Source organism: Ursus arctos, chromosome X (assembly GCF_023065955.2).
Source record: "Ursus arctos isolate Adak ecotype North America chromosome X, UrsArc2.0, whole genome shotgun sequence".
NCBI classification, from domain to species: domain Eukaryota; kingdom Metazoa; phylum Chordata; class Mammalia; order Carnivora; family Ursidae; genus Ursus; species Ursus arctos.
In genome coordinates this window covers 30333875-30358926 of record NC_079873.1, presented here as the reverse complement: position 1 = coordinate 30358926, position 25052 = coordinate 30333875, and the positions used below count along the sequence as shown (strand labels likewise).

Here is a 25052-nt window from a genome sequence, read left to right as displayed (position 1 = left end):
TTTCACACTTCAGTGTGTATTAAAAACATCTGCAGTGCTTGGTCAAAATGCATATTCCCAAGCTCTATTTGCATGAATTCTGACTTAGTTATGTATGGCAAGGGTTCCAGGAGCCTCTATTTAAAACAAGCTTTCCAGATGCTTTTTAAATAGCTTATATATGGATTAAACTTTAAACATTCTTGACTTAGACCAGCAATGCTCTAACATTAATGTATAATAAAAATCCTCTGCAGATGTTAAATGCAGATTCTGACTCAAATGGATTGGGGTGGGCCTGAGACTCTGTCCAACAAGCTCCCAGGTGATGCTGATTTTGCTGATTCAAGGATCAAACGTTGAGAAGGAAGAGTCTAATCTAAAAGAAAAACTATTTTTCAAATAATAAAACCAGGCTACCAGAAAAAGAAAGGCAAGAAATGGCAGAATTAGAACCATTGCACATTCACTACTGTATAGAAGCAATAAAAACACTGGAAAAAACTGTAAAAATTAACTTTTTCAGAGCTCTGGTTAATTAATGAAAATTTCACAACATTTTGAGTAGTGTTTATTCAAAAAAAAAAAAAAAAAACCCGCCACACCTTGATAAGAACAGCAGAGTTTGTGGCCTTGTAACTTTTATGTTGTAACTCCCATTTTTTCACTACTCTGTAATAGCCTTGAAAACCAGCAGCCTTGCAACCAAGATAGCTGTAAAACCTGGCAAGCTTACAGCAACATGAGGGCATAGACTGAGACTGGAGCTCTTCAAAAAAAGTGCCATCCCTGAGCATTGTTACTTTTTCATCTGTCTCACAGATCCCTAGAGAAATTCAGTTTGCAAGGTGTTGCTTTTACTGACCTGACTTAAAGGAAAAGAGCAATATCCAGGATGTTTGCTGAAAACAATTAGTAGCAATTGTACATGAGGTTCCAACAGCAGTTGGATCAAACAAGAGCTTGCCAAAATATCAAAGGAAGATCTGCGGAAGGAGAGGCCTATATGAAGGGTTGAAGAAGCTTGCTAGATCCCCAAAACTATGTGAAAGGTCTGCAACCCTATCTATGAGAAACAGTGATGCCCCACCAAATAGAGAAATTATTCAAAGAACCAATTATAAAGTTTGGACGTAAAAAGTACAATACCTGAAATAAAACATCACTAGAGGGACTCAACAGCAGGTTTGCAGCAGCAAAAGAAAGAACCAGTGTCCCTGAAAATGGGCCACACAGAATGATTATCTCTAAAAAAACAGAAAGAAAAAATAATGACAAAAAATTAACACAGTCTCAGAAAACTGTGAGACACCACTAAGCATACAAACATAAGCCTAATCAGAATTCTGAAAAGATAGAGAAAGAAAAAGCGAAGAAATAAATTATGAAAAATTCCCAAGTCTGAAGAGAAATTTTAATTTACACATCCAAGAGGTCTAAAAAATTATTTCCTGCATATTCTCAGACCACAATGCTTTGAAATTGGAACTCGACCACAAGGAAAAATTTGGAAGAAACTCAAACATCTGGAGACTAAGAACCATCCTGCTCAAGAATGATTTGATAAACCAGGAAATCAAAAATCAATTTAAACAATTTATGGAGACCAACGAGAATGAAAACACAATGGTCCAAAACCTATGGGACACTGCAAAGGCAGTCCTAAGGGGAAAATACATAGCCATCCAAGCCTCACTCAAAAGAATAGAAAAATCTAAAATGCAGTTTTTATATTCTCACCTCAAGAAGCTGGAACAGCAACAGAGGAACAGGCCTAATCCATGCACAAGAAAGCAGTTGATCAAGATTAGAGCAGAGATCAATGAAGAGAAGGGCCATATGCACCCCAATGTTCATAGCAGCATTGTCCACAATACCTAAATTGTGGGAGGAGCCGAGATCAATGAATTAGAAACCAGGAGCACTGTAGAGCAGATCAACAGAACTAGAAGCTGGTTCTTTGAAAGAATAAATAAAATTGACAAACCACTGGCAAGACTTATCCAAAAGAATAGAGAAAGGACCCAAATTAATAAAATTATGAATGAAAAGGGAGAGGTCACGACCAACACCAATGAAATTGGAAGCATTATTAGAAACTTTTATCAACAGCTTTATGCCAATAAATTAAGCAATCTGGAAGAGATGGAGGCCTTCCTGGAAACCTATAAACTAACAAGACTGAAAACAGGAAGAAATTGATTTTTTAAACATACTAATTAATTATGAAGAGATTGAGTCAGTGATAAACAACCTTCCAAATAACAAAACTCCAGGGCCTTATGGATTTCCCGGAGAATTCTACCAAACATTCAAAGAAGAAATAATGCCTATCCTCCTAAAGCTATTTCAAAAAATAGAAACAGAAGGAAAGCTACTAAACTCATTCTATGAGGTCAATATTACCTTGATCCCCAAACCAGGCAAAGACCCCATTAAAAAGGAGAATTACAGACCGAATTCCCTGATGAATATGGACGCCAAAATTCTCAACAAGATCCTTGCTAACAGAATCCAACAGTACATTAAAAGGATTATCCATCATGACCAAGTGGGATTCATCCCTGGGATGCAAGGGTGGTTCAACATTCGCAAATCTATCAGTGTGATAGATTATATCAACAAGAAAAAAGTCAAGAATCATATGATCCTTTCAACAGATGCAGAAAAAGCATCTGACAAAATACAGCATCCTTTCCTGATTAAAACTCTTCAGAGTGTAGGGATAAAGGGTACATTCCTTAATCTCATAAAAACCATCTATGAAAAGCCTACAGCGAATATCATTCTCAACGGGGAAAAGCTGGAAGCCTTTCCCTTAAGATCAGGAACATGACAAGGATGCCCACTCTCGCCACTATTATTCAACATAGTACTAGAAGTCCTTGCAACAGCAATCAGACAACAAAAAGGGATAAAAGGTATCCAAACCGGCAAAGAAGAAGTCAAACTGTCTCTCTTCGCAGATGACATGATACTCTATATGGAAAACCCAAAAGAATCAACCCCCAAACTACTAGAAGTTATAGAGCAATTCGTAATGTGGCGGGATACAAAATCAATGCTCAGAAATCAGCTGCATTTCTATACACGAACAATGAGACTGAAGAAAGAGAAATTAGGGAATCCATCCCATTTACAATAGCACCAAAAATCATACATTATCTTGGAATTAACTTAACCAGAGACGTAAAGGATCTATGCTCTAGAAACTACAAATCACTCTTGAAAGACATTGAAGAAGACACAAAAAGATGGAAAAATATTCCATGCTCATGGATCAGAAGAATTAACATAGTTAAAATGTCCATGCTACCCAGAGCAATCTACACTTTCAATGCCATCCCGATCAAAATACCAATGGCATTTTTCAAAGAGCTGGAACAAACAGCCCTTAAATTTGTGTAGAACCAGAAAAGGCCCCGAATTACCAAGGAATTGTTGAAAAGGAAAAACAGAGCTGGGGGCATCACAATGCCGGATTTCAAGCTGTACTACAAAGCTGTGATCAAAAAGACAGCATGGTACTGGTGCAAAAACAGACACATAGACCAATGGAACAGAATAGAGAACCCAGAAATGGACCCTTGGCTCTTTGGGCAACTAATATTTGATAAAGCAGGAAAAAACATCCGGTGGAAAAAAGACAGTCTCTTCAATAAATGGTCCTGGGAAAATTGGACAGCTACATGCAAAAGAATGAAACCTGACCACTCTCTCACACCATACACAAAGATAAACTCTAAATGGATGAAAGACCTTGATGTGAGACAGGAATCCATCAAAATCCTAGAGGAGAGCATAGGCAGCAACCTCTATGACATCGGCCACAGCAACCTTTTTCATGATACATCTCCAAAGGCAAGAGAAACAAAAGAGAAAATGAACTTGTGGGACTTCATCAAGATAAAAATCTTCTGCACAGCCAAGGAAACAGTCAAAAAAACTAAAAGGCAGCCTATGGAATGGGAGAATATATTTGCAAATGATGCTACAGATAAAAGACTGGTATCCAAGATCTACAAAGAACTTCCCATACTCAATACACGAGAAACAAATAAACAAATCATAACATGGGCAGAAGATATGAACAGACACTTTCCAATGAAGACATACAAATGGCTAACAGACACATGAAAAAATGTTCAAAATCATTAGCCACCAGGGAAATTCAAATCAAAATCACACTAAGATACCACCTTACGCCAGTTAGAATGGCAAAAATTGACAAGGCACGAAACAACAATTGTTGGAGAGGATGTGGAGAAAGGGGATCCCTCTTACACTGTTGGTGGGAATGCAAGTTGGTACAGCCACTCTGGAAAACAGTGTGGAGGTCCCTTAAAAAGTGAAAAAATTGAGCTACCCTATGATCCAGCCATTGCACTACTGGGTATTTACCCCAAAGATACAGACGTAGTGAAGAGAAGGGCCCTATGCACCCCAATGTTCATAGCAGCATTGTCCACAATAGCTAAATCGTGGAAGGAGCCGAGATGCCCTTCAACAGATGACTGGATTAAGAGGATGTGGTCCATATATATGATGGAATATTACTCAGCTATCAAAAAGAACGATTTCTCAACATTTGCTGCAACATGGATGGCACTGGAGGAGATAATGCTAAGTGAAATAAGTCAAGCAGAGAAAGACAATTATCATATGGTTTCTCTCATCTATGGAACATCAGAACTAGGAGGATCAGTAGGGGAAGAAAGGGATAAAGAAAGGGGGGGGTAATCAGAAGGGGGAACGAAGCATGAGAGACTATGGACTATGAAAAACAAACTGAGGACTTCAGAGGGGAGGGGCTTGGGGGAATGGGATAGACTGGTGATGGGTAGTAAGGAGGGCACGTATTGCATGGTGCGCTGGGTGTTATTCTCAACTAATGAATCACTGAACTTTACATCAAAAACCAGGGATGTAGTGTATGGTGACTAACATAATATAATATTATTTATATTATTTAGTATTATAATAAAAAAGAATAAAAAAATAAAAATAAGTCTAAAAAATTTTATTCAGAATAAACCCAAGGCAATCCAAAACTAGAAAATAAGAGTCAAACTGTTAGTAAGCCAAGGCACGGAAAGCAGCAAGACAAAATTGACTCAACACCTATGTTGTCCCGTAGTAAAATTAAACAGTTGAATTACCATCTGAAACCCCAGCTGAGAGAAGGCAATGGGACGATGTAGTCAGTGTGCTGAAAGAAGGCTGTCAATAAAGAATACCGTATACAGCAAAACTGTCCTTCCAAATGAAGGAGAAATTAACAAATAAACAAAAACTGAAAAAGATTCATTGCTAGCAGTCCTGCCCTACAGGAAATACTAATGGGAGTGCTTCAGGCTGAAATAAAAGGACACTAGAAATTAACTCAAAACCACATGAAATAAAAAGTACCAGCACAGGTAACTACATATATACATATATTCTGTGCAAACTTTTAAACTCTGCTTTATGATTTTAATGAAAAGAGTGTGAGACAATAAATATACAACTCTTTTAGAGGCTTTAATGTGTAAAGCTGTAATGTGTATAACAGGAGTAGCACTAATAAGGGGCTACGAAAAGGTGATATACTACAGCAACGTTTCTGAATTATAAGTTGGCATTAATTTGAACTACATTGAGTTAGGATGCTAGTTATAGTCTTCACGATAACTGAGAAAATAAGTAAAACAAGGTAGAAGATAGAAAAAGGAATAAAAAATTTACACCAAAAATAAATATATAATACAAAACCAAGAAGTAATGGAGAAATAGAGGAACGAAGACATAAGGCATAGAAAACAGGTACCCAAATGGCAGATATAAATCCTACTGTATCAAAGATGACATAAAATTTAAATGGATTAAGCACTCCAATCCAAAGGCAGAGGTGAATACAAACAGATTAGAAAAAATATAAACATTGGTTCAAAGACACAAACAGATTGGGATCAAAAGGTCAAGATAGACATTCTATGCAAACGGTAACAGAGACCTGGAGTGTCTATGGTAATAATGGGCAAAATAGAACTTAATGCAAACATTGTTCCAACATGACAACATGAGAGCTCCAAAGAGTCACTCCCCTAGGAAAATGAGTAAAAATTGTAAGAATCAACTATTTTAATTCTCTGGAAATTATCCTATGGGCATAGAGCAAATGAAGAAAAATCTATTCAGTAATATTTACTACATTCAGTAAGAAAGGCTGTAATCTGTGGCTTCTGAACCAAGACCCGTCACTCCCTCTTCCTCCCCACTGAATAAGACAGAAACTCTACTCCTCATTCTCACAGCTAAGAATACAAGGCTCTCAACTTAACCCAGCTCCTAGTTGGAGACCTACTTTTCTGGGAGGGGTAGGACATCAACATTTCTCACCCTGCCCCCAGTACATTCTGCTGAAGCTAAGTTTTGGGCAAGTGCAGCTGAGAGGAGTAGGGGGAACCTCTCTTCTGTCCAGCAACGACCCACAGGACAGACGCTCTACATGGGTGTGAAACTGTCTTTGCCTTAGCTTTAAAATGTTTGCTCAGTGCTGGCAGAAGCAAGCCAAGAAGACCCAACGCGATGGTCCCCTACCTCACCTCACACTTAGCTCCTAATGTGCGGGTGGTACACAGAGAAAAGTGCAACACTGTCCCCACCCCCAGTTACATAGCCATGGTTCTGAGATTTTGCCTGGAGGGAGAAGCTAGCTGGGCTTAAAACAGCTCTTAATCTCTTCCCAAAGGAACTGAGCTCATTTTTAATAAAGTATAAAGAAGATCAAGCCAAGGGATCAATGAAAAATCATGCAGGTTGTGGTGAAAGGCAACTGGGAGTAGACTGGTAGATTTCAGTGGAGATACAGATAATACCAAACTAGGTCTGCTAGTTTGACAGTAAAAACGGGTTAAAGGGACAGCTTGGAGAATCTCTTGTGGGGACAGAATAAATCTTAAACGCTGACCTAAGGAACTATTATTCAAAGGAGCCTACATTTGACTGAATTGGTCTGAGAAGCAATTTATGCCCTGTAGAATTGGAATCAGCAGAATGTAATATCTCGGTGTGGATGTGGAAAGAGATTGTCAAAAGGAGTCCTACCAAAGCCACTGTCATCTCAGATTGACTGGGGGCATGCACAAGGCTATGGCCCCCGAGAAGTAACATCAGAGGCTCCACACTTTGTGCGTGGAGTCTTTTGTGGGAAGGAGGTAGATATCACTAAAATAAGCTAGCTAGTCAGTTAAAAAATTATCCAATACCATTAAGGATTTTGTGGCAGATGGGACCAGTATTCAGCTGCTACATCATATATTTTAAAAATGTCTAGATTTCAACCTTAAACATGATGAAACCTGAAAAGACGTGGGCAACAGAAACTGCATGTTAAAGTGACCAGATATCGGATTTAACAGAATACTAATTCCAAACTGCTGTTATCAATGTCTTCAAAAACTAAGGAAAGTATGACTAAAGAAGTAAAGGAAGGTAGGATGACAATGTAACATCAAATAGAGAACATCAAAAAAGAGACTGAAATTAAAAAAAGAACAAAATAAAAATTCTGGAGCTGGAAAGTAAAAAAAAATATTAAAATAATCATCACTGGGGGGCTCAACAGTAGATTTGAACTGGCAGAAAAAAAAGAATTAACAAATTGAAGACTGATAGAGATAATACAATCTGAAGAACAGACAGAAAATAGAATAAAGAAAAATAAACAAAATCTTATACATATATGGTGCACCATTAAACGCACCAACACATGTGTAATACAATTACTGGAAGGAGGAGACAGAGGGAAAATAAAAGAAAAACTATTTAAAAACTGAAGTGGGTGAGAGCAAAGCTGGATTGAGCCATGAAGTTATTCCAGAAGATAATGTGAATCCACAGAAACAAATAAACCAGAAATGATAAATAAGAAGGCTAATCTAATGAGAATTATAAACGCGTACTTTCTGTTACGGGCTGAATTGTGTCCTTCCTAAATTTCATATGTTAAAGCCCTAACTCCTAGTACTCTCACAATGTGACTGCCTTTGGAAACAGGGCCTTTAAAAAGGTGACTAGGTTAAAATGCGGCCATTAGAGTGGGCCCTAATTCATTGACTGGTGTTTTTACAAGAGGAAATGTGGACACACAGAGACTCCAGGGATGTGCATATATAGAGAAGAGATCATGTGAAGGCACAGCAAGAAGGGGGCCATCTGTAAGCCAAGGAGAGAGACCTCAGAAGAAACCCAATCTGCCAATACCTCGATCTTGCACTTCTAGCCTCAAGAACTGTGAGAAAATAAATTTCTGTTGTTTAAGCCACCTGGTCTGTGGTATTTTGTTATGTGAGCCCTAGTCCTTTCTTCTCTCAGCTTTCTTAAGATCATAAAAATTACACAGAATGAAAAAAAAGAAACACCCAAAAATGTTAGTAACATTACCGATTACTGTAACACCATTGATACGATATGTCTGACAAAAATACCACAAGAAGGGGGGAAATGGAATAGAGCTATGCAAGAGTAATGTGAAAATGAAAAGGCAACCTACCTAATGGGTGAAAATATTTGTAAATCACATATCTGATGAAGGATTAATATACAAAATCTATAAAGAACTCATACAACTCAAAGGCAAAAAACAAACAAAAAACCAAACAATCCAATTAAAAAATGGGCAGAGGATATGAATAGACATTTACCCGAAAAAGACATAGAGATGGCAAACCCATATATGAAAACATGTTGAACACCCATACTCATCAGGGAAACACATTTCAAAACCACAGTGAGAAATCACATCGTAACTGTCAGAATGGCTATAATTAAAAAAAAAAAAAAAAACCCAAAACAAACACACAAGAGATAACAATGTTGGTGAGTATCTAGAGAAACAGAACACTGGCATGCTGTAAGTGGGAACGTAAAAGGGTGCAGCCACTATGGAAAACAGTAGGGAGGTTCCTCAAAAAATTAAGAGTAGAAATACCATGTGGTCCAGCACTTCCTCTTCTGGGTATTTATCCAACGAAATTGAAATCCGGATCTCAAAAAGGTATCTTTACTCTCATGCTCATTGCAGCATTGTTCACAATAGCCAAGGTACGGAAACAATCCAAAGAACCCAAAAGTCCACTGACAGACGAATGAGTAAAGAAAATGCGGTGTGTGTATATATTACAGTGTAGTCAGCTTTAAGAAAGAAGGAAATCCTGCAATATGTGACAACATGTTCAAACCTTGAGGACATTATGCTAAGTGAAATAAGCCAGTCTCAGAAGGACAAATACTGTATGAATCTATTTATATGAAGTATTTAAAACAGTCAAACTCAAAAGGCAGAGAATAGAATGGTGGTTGCTAGGAATTAGTACTGGGATGAGATGGAGAGTTGTTATATAAAGTTTCAGTTATGCAAGATGAGTAAGTCCTAGAGTTGTGATATACAACAGAGTTAACAACACAGTACTGTGTGCTTAAACATCTGTTAAGAGGTTAAGTCTCACGTTAAGCATTCTTACCATGAAAAAAAAAAAAAAAAGTAACACAAGGAAACTTTTGGAAGTGACAGATATGTCTGTTACCTTAATTGTGGTGATAGTATTATGGTTGCATGCATATGTCCAAACTCATCAAATTGTATACATTAAACATTTGCAGTTTTTTTAGATGTCAATGCTACCTCAATAAATAATAGAAATTATCAAGAAAACCAGAAAAAATGTTGGTTGAAAAGATCAATAACATTGACAAATGTTTACCTAGACTGACCAAGAATAAAGGAAAGAAGATCAAATTATTAAAATAAGGGACTTTCCAGGAGAAAAAAAAAAAAGGATTATAAGAGAGTATTATGAAAACTTCTGTGCCAACAAATTAGATAATTTGGAGGAAACGTACAAATTCGTAGAATGGCATAAACTATAAAACTGATTTAAGAAGAAACAGAATACCTGAATAGGCCTATTAACAAATAAAGAGAGAACCAGTAATGAAATAAACTTCCCGTAAAGCAAAGATAAGACCCTGATGGCTTTAGTTGTGAATTCTACTGAAGATTAAAAGAATTAATACCAATCCTTCACAAACTCTTCCAAAATAATAGAATAAAAGGGATCAGTTCCCAAATCATTCTCAGAGGCTAGTATTAATGACACACACACACACACACACACACACACACACGCAAAACAGATAAAGTCATCACTAAAAAAGGGAATTACATCATTAAATCCTACGATTATAAATGTAAAATCTTCCACAAAATACTAAGAAATCAAATCTTACATAAAAAAGCATTGTATAGCAAGAAATAGTGGCATTCTGCGAAAGAGGAATTTGAGAACCACTAATCTGGTAGACAGAGGCATGTGGGCGAATCCTGTCTCTGTTAAATCTAGGTTGGGTTGCCATTATTTTTAAAAGTAGTGTTAAATTTTGATTAAAAAGTGATCAAATCTGGTCACTGCACTGCATATAATTCTGGGGAACATATATGGACAATTCTGTTTTATTTTAAAGATTGTTAATAATTAAATTCTCATTTTTTAAGTGTAACATTAAAAGCCAGTTCACTTATTGTTATGATATTTATAACATAAAAAATCTCCAGAAGAATTGGCAATTAAATTTTCTTTCTTTTCTATTATTTATAAATTTTAAAATACATACCTGTTGTAAAATATTGATTTTACAAATTTTGTAATTGGTTTTAAAATTATGAGCTTATATGCCTATTGCCTAAGTGTGAGGACCACATTCATACAAAGGAAGAAGGAGTCTTGTCCTCTACCAATCAAATCATGCACCACCTCAGATTGGTAAACCATAAAGTAACAATAAAATAGTATGATTTCTTGAATTATAATAGTCTACCAGGGACGCCTGGGTGGCTCAGTCATTAAGCGTCTGCCTTTGGCTCAGGGCGTGATCCTGGAGTCCCGGGATCAAGCCCTGCATCGGGGTCCCTGCTCTGCTGGGAGCCTGCTTCTTCCTCTCCCACTCCCCCTGCTTGTGTTCCCTCTCTCACTGGCTGTCTCTCTCTCTCTCTCTGTCAAATAAATAAATAAAATCTTTAAAAAAAAATAGTCTACCAATTCGTGGAACTTTGAGATTTCCTTTTAGCTCTACCACCAGAACGTAAGACTAATTATGTTTGATCTTGGTTTCCTCTGAAGAACTGGAGTCCGTCATCTGGTTCATTTAAGGGCATAGTTTAATACTGGATTAATGTTACATATTCTGACTTTTTTTGTTGTTCCTTGCATTCTGACATAACACTTTAATAAAATTAGAGTAAATAAGACTCTCCCTCACATGAACGTAGGAACCATAAATTCACCAACAACTATTTTAACAAAAAAATTTGTTTTGTCAATAATAAATGATTATTAATAAGAAACAACCAAAAGCCTAGGAACACAGTGATTTTAAAAACTGGATACTATCAAATATTAAAATAATCAGCATACATATAGCTTCTAGTCTCAACACAAATATTGTTGTGAGGATCTGATTTCTAACAGTGCATAACGGAAGCAGTACATGGGTGTCACTGAGCATTTTCTCCCTCAATATGTAAGTTGATAAAGATACTTGTCTATTGTGACCTTAAATAACACTTAAGCATTTTATTTTCATCTCAGATCTGTTTTGTTACTATTGTTGTTGTTAAGCCCCAAGATTCACAAATGCATGTTCTGCTTGAATCAATATTTCACTTTCAGAAATTAACACATGGAATAACAAGAGAAGTAAAAAAAGTCTATTAATTATACATTTTTAAAAATTAAAAGATTAGTATATCTCAACAAACAGAAAGCTCATAGACAAAATTCATAAATTTGATATGATCAATCTTAGCTTTAAATAGATCAAATAGCATTTTAAGAAAAATTGATTTATCCTAATTATTTGTTTTATCTGATGATGTTCATAAATTCACTGTAAACACATAAAATTTCTCCTCAAAATGATTCACGTTGAAAAAATTATTCACCTTAAGATTGGATATGACTAAATGCAAGGAAAATATATGAAAATGTTATATTAACGTACCTGAAGTCCCCGGCACTATGGAAGGGATTTTTAACATTCACATTAATTTCTTTCCATTTATAACACGGAGATTTGCAATGTATAATTTTCTAAAGTAAAAAAAATAATAATAATTCTATATGACAGTAACAAAAAAGAATAACCTGAATTGTAATATATAAACTTAAAGTACCTAAAAAATAGTACACTGAAATATTACAGCAATACTAATTTATGTAATTCCCCTTGTCCCACAAATTTGTACTGCTAAAATCTGGGTGAGAAGGACAGAAATAGATTTTACCACATCACTGAATTATTTGTTACAACAGGGTCTCTTAAATTGATTTCCTTAAAATTGGTTTTGTTAATGACAGCATGATTTCACATTTGAAAATTAATGCACACACACAGCTCTGTGAGTGCATGAATATCTGTGTATGAGTGTGGCATGCCTGTGTTTATAATGTGGTGGCTACACTGACATATTTGTACTTAATAAAAGCACAAATATAAAAATAAAACTTCAAATTACCTGAAGGACTTCCATGGAAGATAAGATTCTAGGAATTCTACATTTTTAGACTGATCATGTTATAATCTTATTTTATTTCTCCATTATTATCCAGCCCACTCCCTGGTTTACTAAAATCATGAGTAGCCAGATGGAGAAGTTAACAGACTGCATGAGTTTCAGGTGTCAGCTTTTTGGCCCCAGAACCATGGAAATGACAAACCAAAATCATCTACATCTAGAGACACATATGGCAAAGCAATGTTTTAATGCAGAGAATTCCTGTGAGAGGGTTGGGAAGTGTAAGAATTTATTATTCAAGAGGAAATCTGAAGATCACAACACACATCTCAGTGATAATCAAATGTCCGCTTCCTGTTCTGCGTCTCTGTACTTGTAAACCAGTCTGTCCATGTGTGCAACTTAATGCTCTCCCCACACGACTGGCCATCACTGCAGTCAATCTCTTTATTTCCCATTCATGCCACTGCACACCCCAAATTCTTCATAATCCATGTGGAAATCTGGCGGCAGAACAAGTTCACTTCTTCTTTACCATACATCCATGGTATAAAATAATATTTAGACAAAATAAGAGCTACAAAGAGTCAATGATAGCAATATCACAACCATTTTATAGAGATTTAAAAATCTTTCTCCCCCATCCTTTGAGATATAAACAGAATTCTGTCTGGAACATTATCACCTCTCAGTAAATGCCAGGCTTAGCATTATCTTTAGAATGGATTTGATCCACGGGACACTCAAGATAAACTGATGAATGTTCTTATCACAGAAAAGAAACATTTTCTTTGCTGCATAAACCAAACCCTTAATTCAAACAAAAACACAGACAGAAGCTCAGGGGCTGCTTTACCTTACTTAAATCACACGTCTCCACAGCAGAAGGGAATGTACGTTGCTATGTTATTACAGCGAAAGACTGCATTATGAAAACAACAGATATAATCCTAAAAATCTGACCTTAAAGGAACACTCAGTACAAGCAAATTCTCTTATAAAATCAAAGAATTATTTCCGCAGGAAGAATATCAGAGCAAGAATATCAGAGACACAGAAGCCAAGAATTGTGCAGATGTAATTATGTGCACGTGTGTCTGTACACAGGATCTCAAAGAACAGGAGCGGTTATGGAGATAAAACGTGGAGGAACAGCTGTGCTTGGGACACTCCATGGCCTGAGAAGAAGACACACACAAAATAGGTAAAATTTACTTACAAGGGCTTTGAAATTGAGGACTTCACCCTTAAGAGCAAAGGTCATTGTAGTGCCTCCTATTGCATGCTTAGGTTTTGAAATTAATAGCAGTGAAGCTTCAGCAGGACGAAGGAAGCGACTCGTGAATTTCAGAGTGATATTAATTTGGTTTCTATTTAGTAAAAGATAAAAGAGGAAATATTTTATTGAAAAGTCACATGTGACTCTTCAGTGCAGATCACGTGCCCAGGACCCACAATCTGCAATATACTCACTTCTACAATAAAATTGAAGACCGCTGCAGATCTCGGCAAGCCTACAACCCAGTTATTGTCATCAATTAAAACATCTTGATCCAATCTGTAATATGTACAGTTCCCTTCAAATGTACATATAATTTACCAAGTAATGGATTTCCAGTTAGCCGTAGGGAAATCATGTGGGTTTTTTTGTGTGAAATTCATAGAACATTCTGTGCTACTGTTTAGATAAACTCTTAATCAAATCATATCACTGGTTTGTGTTTTTTTTGGTCATGCAGAGAAAAAAATGAGAAAGACTAAGAATTCAAAAATTACTTAAAGCCATGGTTGAAAATAAAATTTAAATCTGGAATCAAAACAATGGTATTTAAGTAGCAGGATTTTTGAGAGAAACACATAAATAAAAGAAGGAAAACAGAAACCCACGTTCCATCTCTCTTAAACTTCAACTTTCTAGTCTAAAACACAGTAAATGGTAAGGAGTCTTACGGACCTGGAGGAGATTTCACTTACCCATTTGTAGGGGAGTGACTACACCATGCCATCCTGGCAACTTAGCATGCCAACACACAGGACACATACACAAGGCTTAACTGCAGTGGATAAAGTCTTGGCAGAAAACCTGTGATCCTCCCATAACATAAGAGCATAGAGGCACATGAAGAGCTGCTACAAGAACCTTTCTCACTTGCCTCCCTACCTCCCCAGAGAGCGTATCATCAGTTTCTCACTCTTGCCTCCTACATTCTGATGCAATAGGAGGGTTACTACCTAGCCCTCTTCAGGGGAGAGTCACAGGCTGTAAAACTGCTTAGTTGCAGCATGAAATTGGCTGTCAGCAACAGAGTGTCCTACCAGGCATGATGCATTCATCAATAAAAGCCCTTTTGCTGTGGTATTAACCTGCACAAGGGACATGGGAATCTGGCCCTTTCTATAACTTTTCTTTTCACTGTTTATTAAGTAATGAAGTCCTTGAATAAAAAAAAAAAAATGGGCTCAGTGTTTCTTAACTGGTTCAATCTTTCAGCCTTGCCTTGACTTGACACAGCTGTGGGTGAAAAATCTTGGAGAAATTTTACCTTTGCTTTTGCTCTGGCTTTTAGCATAGTTACCACAGTTAGTCCTCTGTGCAAACTATCACCTACTGCCTTCTCTGAGGATGCCCATATTTGGAAATGGAGATGGGAATAGATGCTCTCAGCGTCCAACTTTGACTTAACTTCCCCCAAATCCTTGTGGATTTACCTTGAATGGATAAGTCTATGGAGCAGCAAAAAGTAAAATGAATGAAGAACTTTCAAAATCAATAGAAATACTCTCGAAATTGCTTTTTAGGGAAAATTACAACTCACGTGTAGCAGGAGTGGGCATGGTTTTTACTCACATATGCCATCACTAGTCTCCTCAATTTGTGCAAAGGGATATTTTGTTGGTCATTATGAAAAGCTCATGGACTCGAATTTAATTAAGAACAAAGAATATTTGGGGCGCCTGAGTGGCTCAGTCGTTAAGCATCTTCCTTTGGCTCGGGTCATGATCCCAGGGTCCTGGGATCGAGCCCCTCGTCAGGCTCCCTGCTCAGAGGGAAGTCTGCTTCTCCCTCTCCCACTCCCCCTGCTTGTGTTCCCTCTCTCGCTGTGTCTCTCTCTGCCAAATAATTAAATTAAAAAAAAAAAAAAGAAGAAGAAAAGAAAACAAAGAATATTTGACCTTGAGATCTTTTTCAGGATATATAGGTTCAAACTCTGTGTTAGAATATCTGTGAATGACTTAGTATTTTTCTACATACTCTAAAATTCATCATTAGATCAAGCAATTCATTCATTCATTCATTCATTCAATTGATAGAGAATTTATAATGTTCCAGGCACTGTTTTAGATTTTGGGATACAGAAATTAGGAAAAAACCCACAGTATTCATGATTTCTTGGATCGTACATTCTATAGGGCATGCCAGACATTAATTATGTCATCACAAAATAAATGTGAAAATTACGAATTATGTATGTGCTAGGAAGTGGTATGAGAACATGGAACAGGGAGTGTGGTATAGTCTGAAGGGTCAGAGGAAGGAATATGCCAGGTGGGATATGAAGGATAAGAATAAGTTAGAATGAGCAGGGGAGGAAAGAAGTATCCAAGGCCTGTGGTAGGAGGAATTAAGTATTTCAAGAACTTACCAAAGGCCAGTGGTGCTGAAGCTTAGAGAGCAAGAGTGTTAGTGATACAGATATATCCAAGAGCCAGCTATGAAAGGCCACATGTTGAGATATTCAGCCTATATCTTAATGGTATGGGAAGCTATGGGAACATTTTAAGCAGAGGAGTGATATAAGCAAATCTGCATTTAAAAAATTGTTGCTGTTGTACGACAGAGGATGGACTGCAGAGAAACCTTTTAGTAGTCTATTGTGGCAGTGTAGTTTAAAGATGACGGTACACTAAACAATGTGGAATAGGTGATAAGAAGAAAAGATGTCAAATTTAAGATATATTTGGTAAAATCAATAGGACTTGCTAACAGACTGGATCACCATGGAAGCTGATTTTAAAAAGGTATGAGAATGACCACAACCTAAATAACATGCACTTAATAAATGAAATTATGGACATATACTTAATTCCCACAAAACATATTTTAAAATAAAATATCCTTTTTATGAGAGCAATGGCTGGTTTTAGGACTATGAAGATTTGAGCCTCTCCTGAGTACAGATGTTCATTTTGAAATTTTGTAATCATATTGAGGCATGTAAATGACAGGGATTACTTCCCGAATGTGTTAAAAGTTCAGAATCAAATGGGTGGTCCACTTGGGTAAGTGTCTTAGATCTCTAAAAATGTGTATAATTATAGGCTTCATCTTAATTTTCTTTATTTTCTTTTTGTTTCAACTGCCTCCCACTCATTAAAAAAAAATCTTGATATTACATGTCTCTTGTAAGGTACTTCAACTTGGCTTTTGGAAAAGATGGAAAATAATTTATAACATATCAATGTCAGTGCCCATATGTCTCAATGAGAATAATGAGGAAAAAAAGAAACAAAATGTTCTTCCAAAAATATACTTTTACTTTTATGCAGTAACTCTATGGTTATAGCTAAATTTACTCATCAAATTAGATGCAAAAGTAAACATGTTTGTTTATATGTTCATGTAGCTGTTTAATCTCTTCTATATAAATGATATCACTTGGAATTTAAATCCACAGCTGGCAGAAAGAGTCATTATTAATCATGATTTAGACAGACTCTAAGGATGTGGTACACATAGATAATTATATAATATGTGATAATGATAATGCTGCCGTTTTTTTAAGAAAACAAAATATTTTCTGAACCCTATTTGTAAAAACAAAAGACAATGAAATTACTTGGTCTAGCTAAAAAGATGCTTAAAGAACCATCTAATAATAGTATTCAAGCCTACAAAATAAAATGCATCCAGAAAAAGAAATAAGTATTTTCCATATATATTTAGAATTAAACATTATCTCTTCTGGAAGCACGTCCATGGTTACCCCAAGAATACTTAAGTGCTTTTTTTCAATTTCCTCTAATTCTATACACACAATACAATAAAACCATTATCAAATTATATCCTCATTGTGAATTTGCTTGTAGGACACTGCTAGATTGCAAACACTTGTGGGTAGTGTTAATATGTTTTCATCTATGAATCACCAGCACTTTGAATTGGGATGGGGGAGGAGGGCAAATACTTATTGTTTCGTGTATGTTTCAGTTACAGTACTAAGTGTTTTGTCTATTTAATTACATTTATTACTGACAAAACTTTGTGTAAATATTCCAATCCTCCTGTGTTTTGTTTTTTTTTTTTAATTTATTTATGAGAGAGAGAAAGAGAGGAGTACGAGCGGAGGGACAGGAACAAGCAGACTCCACGCTAAGCAGGGAGACTGACATAGGCCTTCATCTCACGACCCTGAGATCATGACCTGAGCCAGAACCAAGAGTCAGATGCTTAACCAACTGAACCACCTAGTGCCCAATCCTCATTTTTTAAATAAGAAAAATGAGACTGGATCATAGAGCCTGTACATGGCAATATCAAAGCCCAGCATTTAATTGTTAAATAACATGACTGTAGGGTTCTAGACCACGATGGCATCTGAAGCCCAGATTTATCACCTAAGAGAAATCTCATTAAAATGATAAGACAGAGCTTTTTTTAAAAGCTGCTAGTTAGAAGAAGTTATCAATGAGCATCTGAACAGAGGTTAATAAAGGAAACGAAGCTGGCCTGTAGGCTCCCGGAAAGGCCATTTCCAGAAATGCCTACTTGCATGGAGGGCAAGATGGAGTTCAGACAACTTCACTGTCCTCAAGGCCAGTGCAAGATGCTGGGAAATTGACCCTAGAAGCAGAATGTTTTCCACCCTGAGGTAAAGAATTGTGTGTATACACAGAACAACAATATACTTTTCTATTGCCATATTATTACATATGAATGGATAAACAAGTACCACAAGGCATTAGAATAAATCCTTAAACATGGAACACTGAAAACAAAATAAACATTAACAACTGACCTAAAAGAAAATAAAAATATTTAGGTAAGAGATGAGTACATAAAAGTCAGAGACATTTATGAAGATAACCCCAATATAAGAACAGGATGTTACGAAAGACATACACAATAAAAATGAAGGTACTATTACAAATATATATATATATATATATATATATGAGATACTCATTTTCTCTCCCTGTCTTTGCTTCTCTCCCCTAAAGGAAACACTTGGAAAAGAAGGCTTGTTGATAAAAAGAGGAAAAAGCAATGATATAAAAAATACTAGTGATAAGACTGGATACATAAAGGATACAATGACAGGTTCAATAGCCAACAACTACAGGATGGAAAATGAGAAATGAGAAAATGGAGGGGAGAGAATTATGAAAGAAATAATTTAAGAGAAATTTTCCAGGGCTTAAGAGAAACAACTTCATGATTAAAGGACTCACTGTGCACCCAGATGGTGAATAAAAAAAGACCCTCCTTGATGCATTCTGGAACAGTATCAGAACACAATGGAAGATCCTAAAAACTTCTAGAGGTATTGGAAAACAGAATTATAGTAGACTTTCTCATCACAAATACTGAATATTATGAGGCAGGGGAACAATTATCTTAAGAGTTATGAGGAAAAATCTTTTCGGCTTATAATAAACCAAGCAAAATATAAATCAAGGGTAAGGGTAGTGAAGAGACATGCTTAAAAATGCATAATCTTGGAAAATTTACCTCTCATATCTTTTATTACATTTCGTAAGGATGTTTAAGTAAATAAGTAAGTAGATTAAGAAAGAGAAAGATATTAGTTTCTATCCAAACAGAAATAAAAAATGTCCAATACTGTGGCACCTGGGTGGCTCAGTCGGTTAAGCGTCTGCCTATGGCTCAGGTTATGATCCCAGGGTCCTGGGATCGAGCCCCACACAGGCTCTCTGCTCAGTGGAAAGTCTGCTTCTCTCCTCTCCCTCCGTCTCTCCCCCTGCTCATGCTATCTCCCCCACCCTCAAGTGAATAAATAAAATCTTAAAAAAAATGTCCAATATTGACATCTCTTCAGTCAGTCTGGAAAGCAATCAGTCCAATTAGGAGGAAAAGGCAAAGTGCTCTAGAAATGGTATACTTGAAGGAAAGAGACTTCAAGGACTGTATGCACTTCTTTAGAATTTATTGATTTTCTCCACTTTAAAAAGGAGTCAAAAGATACTTTTCATACTGATGCTATAAGAAACATTTATAAAATAGATCTTTACTCTTGGAAAAGTAATATGTAGAAGATAAAACTAGTGATGTTTGGAGGGAGGGCCATAAATCTGAATAAGTAAGTAAACCAGATCATTAAATATTATAGCTATACATCAACAGATTATTTCTAAAGTTGATATAACAAAAATATTGGCAAAGATAATACAGATTATTTCGATTTTGGAGGTAACCACTGGAAGAACCTAAATGAAGGAGTGAAAAGTAGGCAGCTCAAGAAGTGGATTTCTAGAGACAGATTAGAGGGGAGAGGGACTTGCTTTTTATTTTAAACTCCTCTGCATATGTGACTTGTTAAACATGGATAATTAAATTTTGATTAAAAAAAGATAGGTTGAGGGGCGCCTGGGTGGCTCAGTCGTTAAGCGTCTGCCTTAGGCTCAGGGCGTGATCCCAGAGTCCTGGGATCGAGCCCCACATCAGGCTCCTCTGCTGGGAGCCTGCTTCTTCCTCTCCCACTCCCCCTGCCTGTGTTCCCTCTCTTGCTGGCTGTTTCTCTCTCTCCATCAAATAAATAAATAAACTCTTTAAAAAAAAAAAAAGGATAGGTTGAAAGCAAGAATATAGGTACATGTGTAATACAGTCAAAATATGAATAGATATACTCATGATTACATGTGTGAGAGGGTATACATGAATATATGGTTGGTTAATGTTTACTTGGCAGGTATTAAAACCTTAAGAAGCTAATATTTATAAATATGTCTATATTTATATAGACCATAAGTGGCACAATGGTGAATAAAGAGAAAAAAAGGCACACTGTTGAGAAGTTAATAGAAAGTAGCCTGTTGGGTTCACCCAAGAGAAATATTCTCACAAACCAGATCCTGGAGAAACAAAAAATGATACAATTACATGTCATGAATCTTCAGGATTGCTTACAAAGAGTCAAAGCCACATTTTATTGAATGTCAAGGGCTTTGTATGCATGTGATACACACACACACACACACACACACACACACATACATACACACAATATGTACAGGTGACAACTGAATAAAAGTGTCAACAATGGATTTAGATTGGCTGGTTCTGAATCATAGCTTAAACATTTAATAGCAGGGAAAATTTGGCAAATGATTTAATGTCTCTGTTCAATGTCTTCTTTTGGAAAATGAGCACACTAATATAGCTGTTAGGATGATTAAATATGAAAAGGCACACAAAGTGCATGTTATATAGTTTTTATATGTAGCAAATGTTTAATAAGCATTAAGTGTTTTAATATTTACATATAATACATTTATTTTTTAAATATTTAACTAGGCATATGCTATAATAAACATATACTTGTGCATATAAAAAGACTAGAAGGAAATGAACTGATGAATTAACTGTTTATTTGATGGGGTTCTAGGTGATTTTGTTTCTTCTTTATACTTTTCTATAGTAAATTTTCAACAATGTACAGGTTTTACATTTATAATAAAGACTATAAATGTTAATTTTGTTAACTGAAATGTGCTTTTAAGCTACAATATCAGAGGTGTAGTGTGGTTGTTAGGAAATATTTCCACTTAACGAGAGCTTTGAAATACTGGAAGAGGCTATTGGGTTTATGATTAAAAAAAAAGAGAGAGAGAAACCTAAATCCTTTTCACTTGTATCAACCTATTTGAAAGGCAGAGAACAGATACCAATTATCAAAGTCCTGTGGGAAGAAAAATGGAACTGTGACAATGTTCAAATGAACGTGTATTACTAAAGTTTTGTTTTATAACAGACAAGTAATAAGTATAACTTAGAAAATGAGTGGGTTGTTTTTACAAGGAGTGTTATGCTATAATTTATAATATAGAAACAGGGGAATGGAGAACTGTTTTCCTCACACTCAGTTCAATCTGGATGTTGTACCAAGCATGAATATTCAGAATTTATAAATTATGTACTCCTTAGCACAATAACTGAAGAAAACAAACACAGGCTAATGACACAAGCCAAGGGCACTGTTACAACTAGGTTTCTTGGTATTTTAAATGCAATTAAAATGGCCCTTATTCCAATTATTTCTGTGTTTGATATACTAGAAGTAATAATAATTACAATGTAAAAAGCAACTCACATTAACGTACAGTTAAAAATCAAAAAGATAACCAGGTGAAGTAACTTTAGTAGTTATAATCTGTCACTTAGCACTGGGAAAAAATAATTGAATGCAAAGGCAATGACTAAAATTGAAGCTGGCTGAAGTCAATTAGTGGTTATTAAATCTGTGAACCCCTGTGATATTAACATGGCTGTTCTCTTATCACCCTTGTATTTTGTAATAAGAATATTTGCCATCATAAAATCCGCTGACATATCTAATAGGATTTGTTGATCTGGAAAGAGTCATATATTATGTTCATGTTTAATTTCTCAAGACTATTTCCAGGGGTTTCATTTGTACTTTATTTCTGAAAGTAGGACAGTAGTAGAAACATTAAACAAAAGCATCATGAGAACAACATCAGATAGAAATGAAACTTTAAAGAAAAATCACTATAATTTGGGAGCATACACACACACACACACACACACTTATATTTCTCTATCTATGCATCTATCCACACATACAAACACAATGACAGTGAAGGGATAGAGAAAAATGGCAATAGTAAGGGTATCTTTGAGGTAAGGTTACCAGTTTTTTGCTTTCTTTGTTCTTTGTACTTTAATAGTTTCTAAATTTTCTACAATGAGCACATTGCTCAGAAACAACTATATATAACATATAAACAGAATGATATATAATAATGTTGTATATGATATATATCTTATATAAAATATACATAAGTAAATAATATAAATATATATATAACAGACATATATAGAGAGATACATAAATTTAGCACACACTGGTTTGAGTTTCCTACAAGAAACCAAACTATAGTACATAAACAAACAACTTATAGTCTAATCTCTATGGCCCATATGCATGCAAAATAAACTAAAATTAAAAGCATACGTAATAAGCAACTGTTTTTTGTTGTCAGAACTGTTTTAACAAAATTGGTGAGGAATCTCAGCAACATATACATAATTTATCTACTTCTGAGTGATGATCTTTTCATTATATGTATACCAGTTAAGAACAAATCCAGGCCACTCTTTTGTAATTCTAATACCCATTAAATACCTAGGATTGATATTTTCAGTGACGTAAAATTTAAAAGAAAAAAAACACTTACTTTGGAGATATTGTCACAATGTTCCCTGTTTGGGAAAGGGAGAAGTCAGAGGCATCTTTTCCAACAATTACAGCATTATACACTAAGTTTTTCAAGCTTGGATTTTTCAGCAGAATCTATATGAAAGAAGTGAGTATACATAAGATCATGAATTTTAAAAATATATAATTTAGCACTTATTTCCATCAAAGCAAGTTATACATTTTAATCATGAAAATGTTCCTAATGTCCACTAACTGGAGGAAAGCAGACTTTGTATTTAAAGATAACTTATATATATAGTTTAGCAGAATAGGCAAGGAAAAGGAGCTTTCAAGATTTCAAGCAAGGAAATGACAGATGTAAAAACACCTGATTATCAAAGATTTGAAATCCAAAGTTAGCAACTTGGATTTTATTCTTACTGCAAAGGGAAACCTTTGGAGAATTTTTTTTTTTTTAAGATTTTATTTATTTATTTGACAGAGAGAGACAGCCAGCGAGAGAGGGAACACAAGCAGGGGGAGTGGGAGAGGAAGAAGCAGGCTCATAGCAGAGGAGCCTGACGTGGGGCTCGATCCCAGGATCCTGGGATCACGCCCTGAGCCGAAGGCAGACGCTTAACCGCTGTGCCACCCAGGTGCCCCAACCTTTGGAGAATTTTAAACAGAGAATTCATGTAATCCAATTTACAAAAAGAATACTCAGGCTACTCAGTATAGAAAGAATTATAAGGAGCGTATGTTTATAAACAGAGGACCAGGCTGAAAATGATGGTGGCCTTGACTTGAAGCAGTAGTATAACAAGGGACTGGCTGTCCCTTCCTTCCTGATGCCAAGATAGGGAGGGTATGTGAAGACAAGTTACTTCATCTTTAGAATATTTCATGAAAACTATGAATATCCAAGTGTTTATATAGAATATAATGGGAATTCAAAAACAAAAAAAAACAAAACAACCCAACAAACACACTGGAAAGACTCCAGGTTATCATGGGAAGTACTGACTCAGAGGAGGAAGGGGACATGGGGGAAATGCATGATTGGACAAATTAGAGTGAAAACAAGGTGAGTGCAACTTACGAAGCCCAGGAAGTACAGTCATAGATATCCAAAGAGTTAATAATTAGCACCATGTGTGATTATAGTGACTTACAGTGATTATGGTGACTTGAACAGAATATGGTAGATTTGTTAAAGATTAAATTAACTAGGGGCACCTGGGTGGCTCAGTCAGTTAAGCGTTTGACTCTTGGTATTGGCTCAGGTTGTGATCTTAGGATCGTGAGATCAAGCCTTGCATCAGGCTCCACACTCAGCATGGAGTCTGCTTTAGATTCTCTGCCTCTCCCTGTCCATCTGCCACTCCCCCACCTCTCTCTCTGCCTATCTCTAAAATAAAAAAAAAATCTTAAAAAAATAAATATAAAATTATATTAACTAGTTTTATGTTTCAATGAGAATTTTTGGTAACTACCAGGACAAGTACATTGTTGCTGAAGGGTTTCTTTTATCTTTGGTTACACCAAGGAACTGGGGTTCTCATGTTACTTACCTACTTATACCTTTCAGTTATAATGGGGGCAAGACAAACCCAGTGTGTTATTTTTTATGTATGTATGTATGAATTTGAAGTATTAGTTCCAGAGAACTAATTTCTGTTTTCTGAAAGGAAATGTAGAAAATCACGAGGCTTCCCTATGAACCGTTACTGATTTTTAGTCCTTGGAACTTTCCCTAACCAGCCCTGAGATCTTAAGAAGGCCACTCATTCTCATTATGTCATATCCTACATATGACACAAAGGCACTGGGCTCACCTGTGGTCAGATTATTCCACCCAGGATTTCACGTTGGGGTGGTAAGTGGTAAATGGAGACAAAGGAAATCTGTTCAAGGTATAAGGAAAGAAAGCTTTGAAGCCTCAATTCCCCTTTTGCAAGAACAGCTTATCTTTCACTATTTAATAGCTATCTTTAACTACTGTGCTTCTGTGTAAATTCTGTTTCACAAAAGGAGAAGAAAAGTTCAATTGCATTTAAAAATGTGGCAGAAAATCACACACTCTACATTTTTTTTCACTGATCACTCTATTTTTTACTGGT

At 35.9% G+C, this 25052-nt stretch overlaps 1 protein-coding gene across 1 annotated transcript in view; it reads right to left on the bottom strand.

Moving 5' to 3' along the window:
* CFAP47 (cilia and flagella associated protein 47) overlaps positions 1-25052 on the bottom strand; it is a 478944-nt gene that overhangs the window by 236563 nt on the left and 217329 nt on the right. The window contains exons 37-39 of the mRNA XM_048213784.2: positions 22970-23085; positions 13752-13902; positions 12019-12107 (exon numbers count right to left, since the gene is read on the bottom strand). Of these exons, the coding sequence (XP_048069741.1) occupies positions 12019-12107; positions 13752-13902; positions 22970-23085 (356 nt within the window). The remainder of the gene's footprint in view (positions 1-12018; positions 12108-13751; positions 13903-22969; positions 23086-25052) is intronic.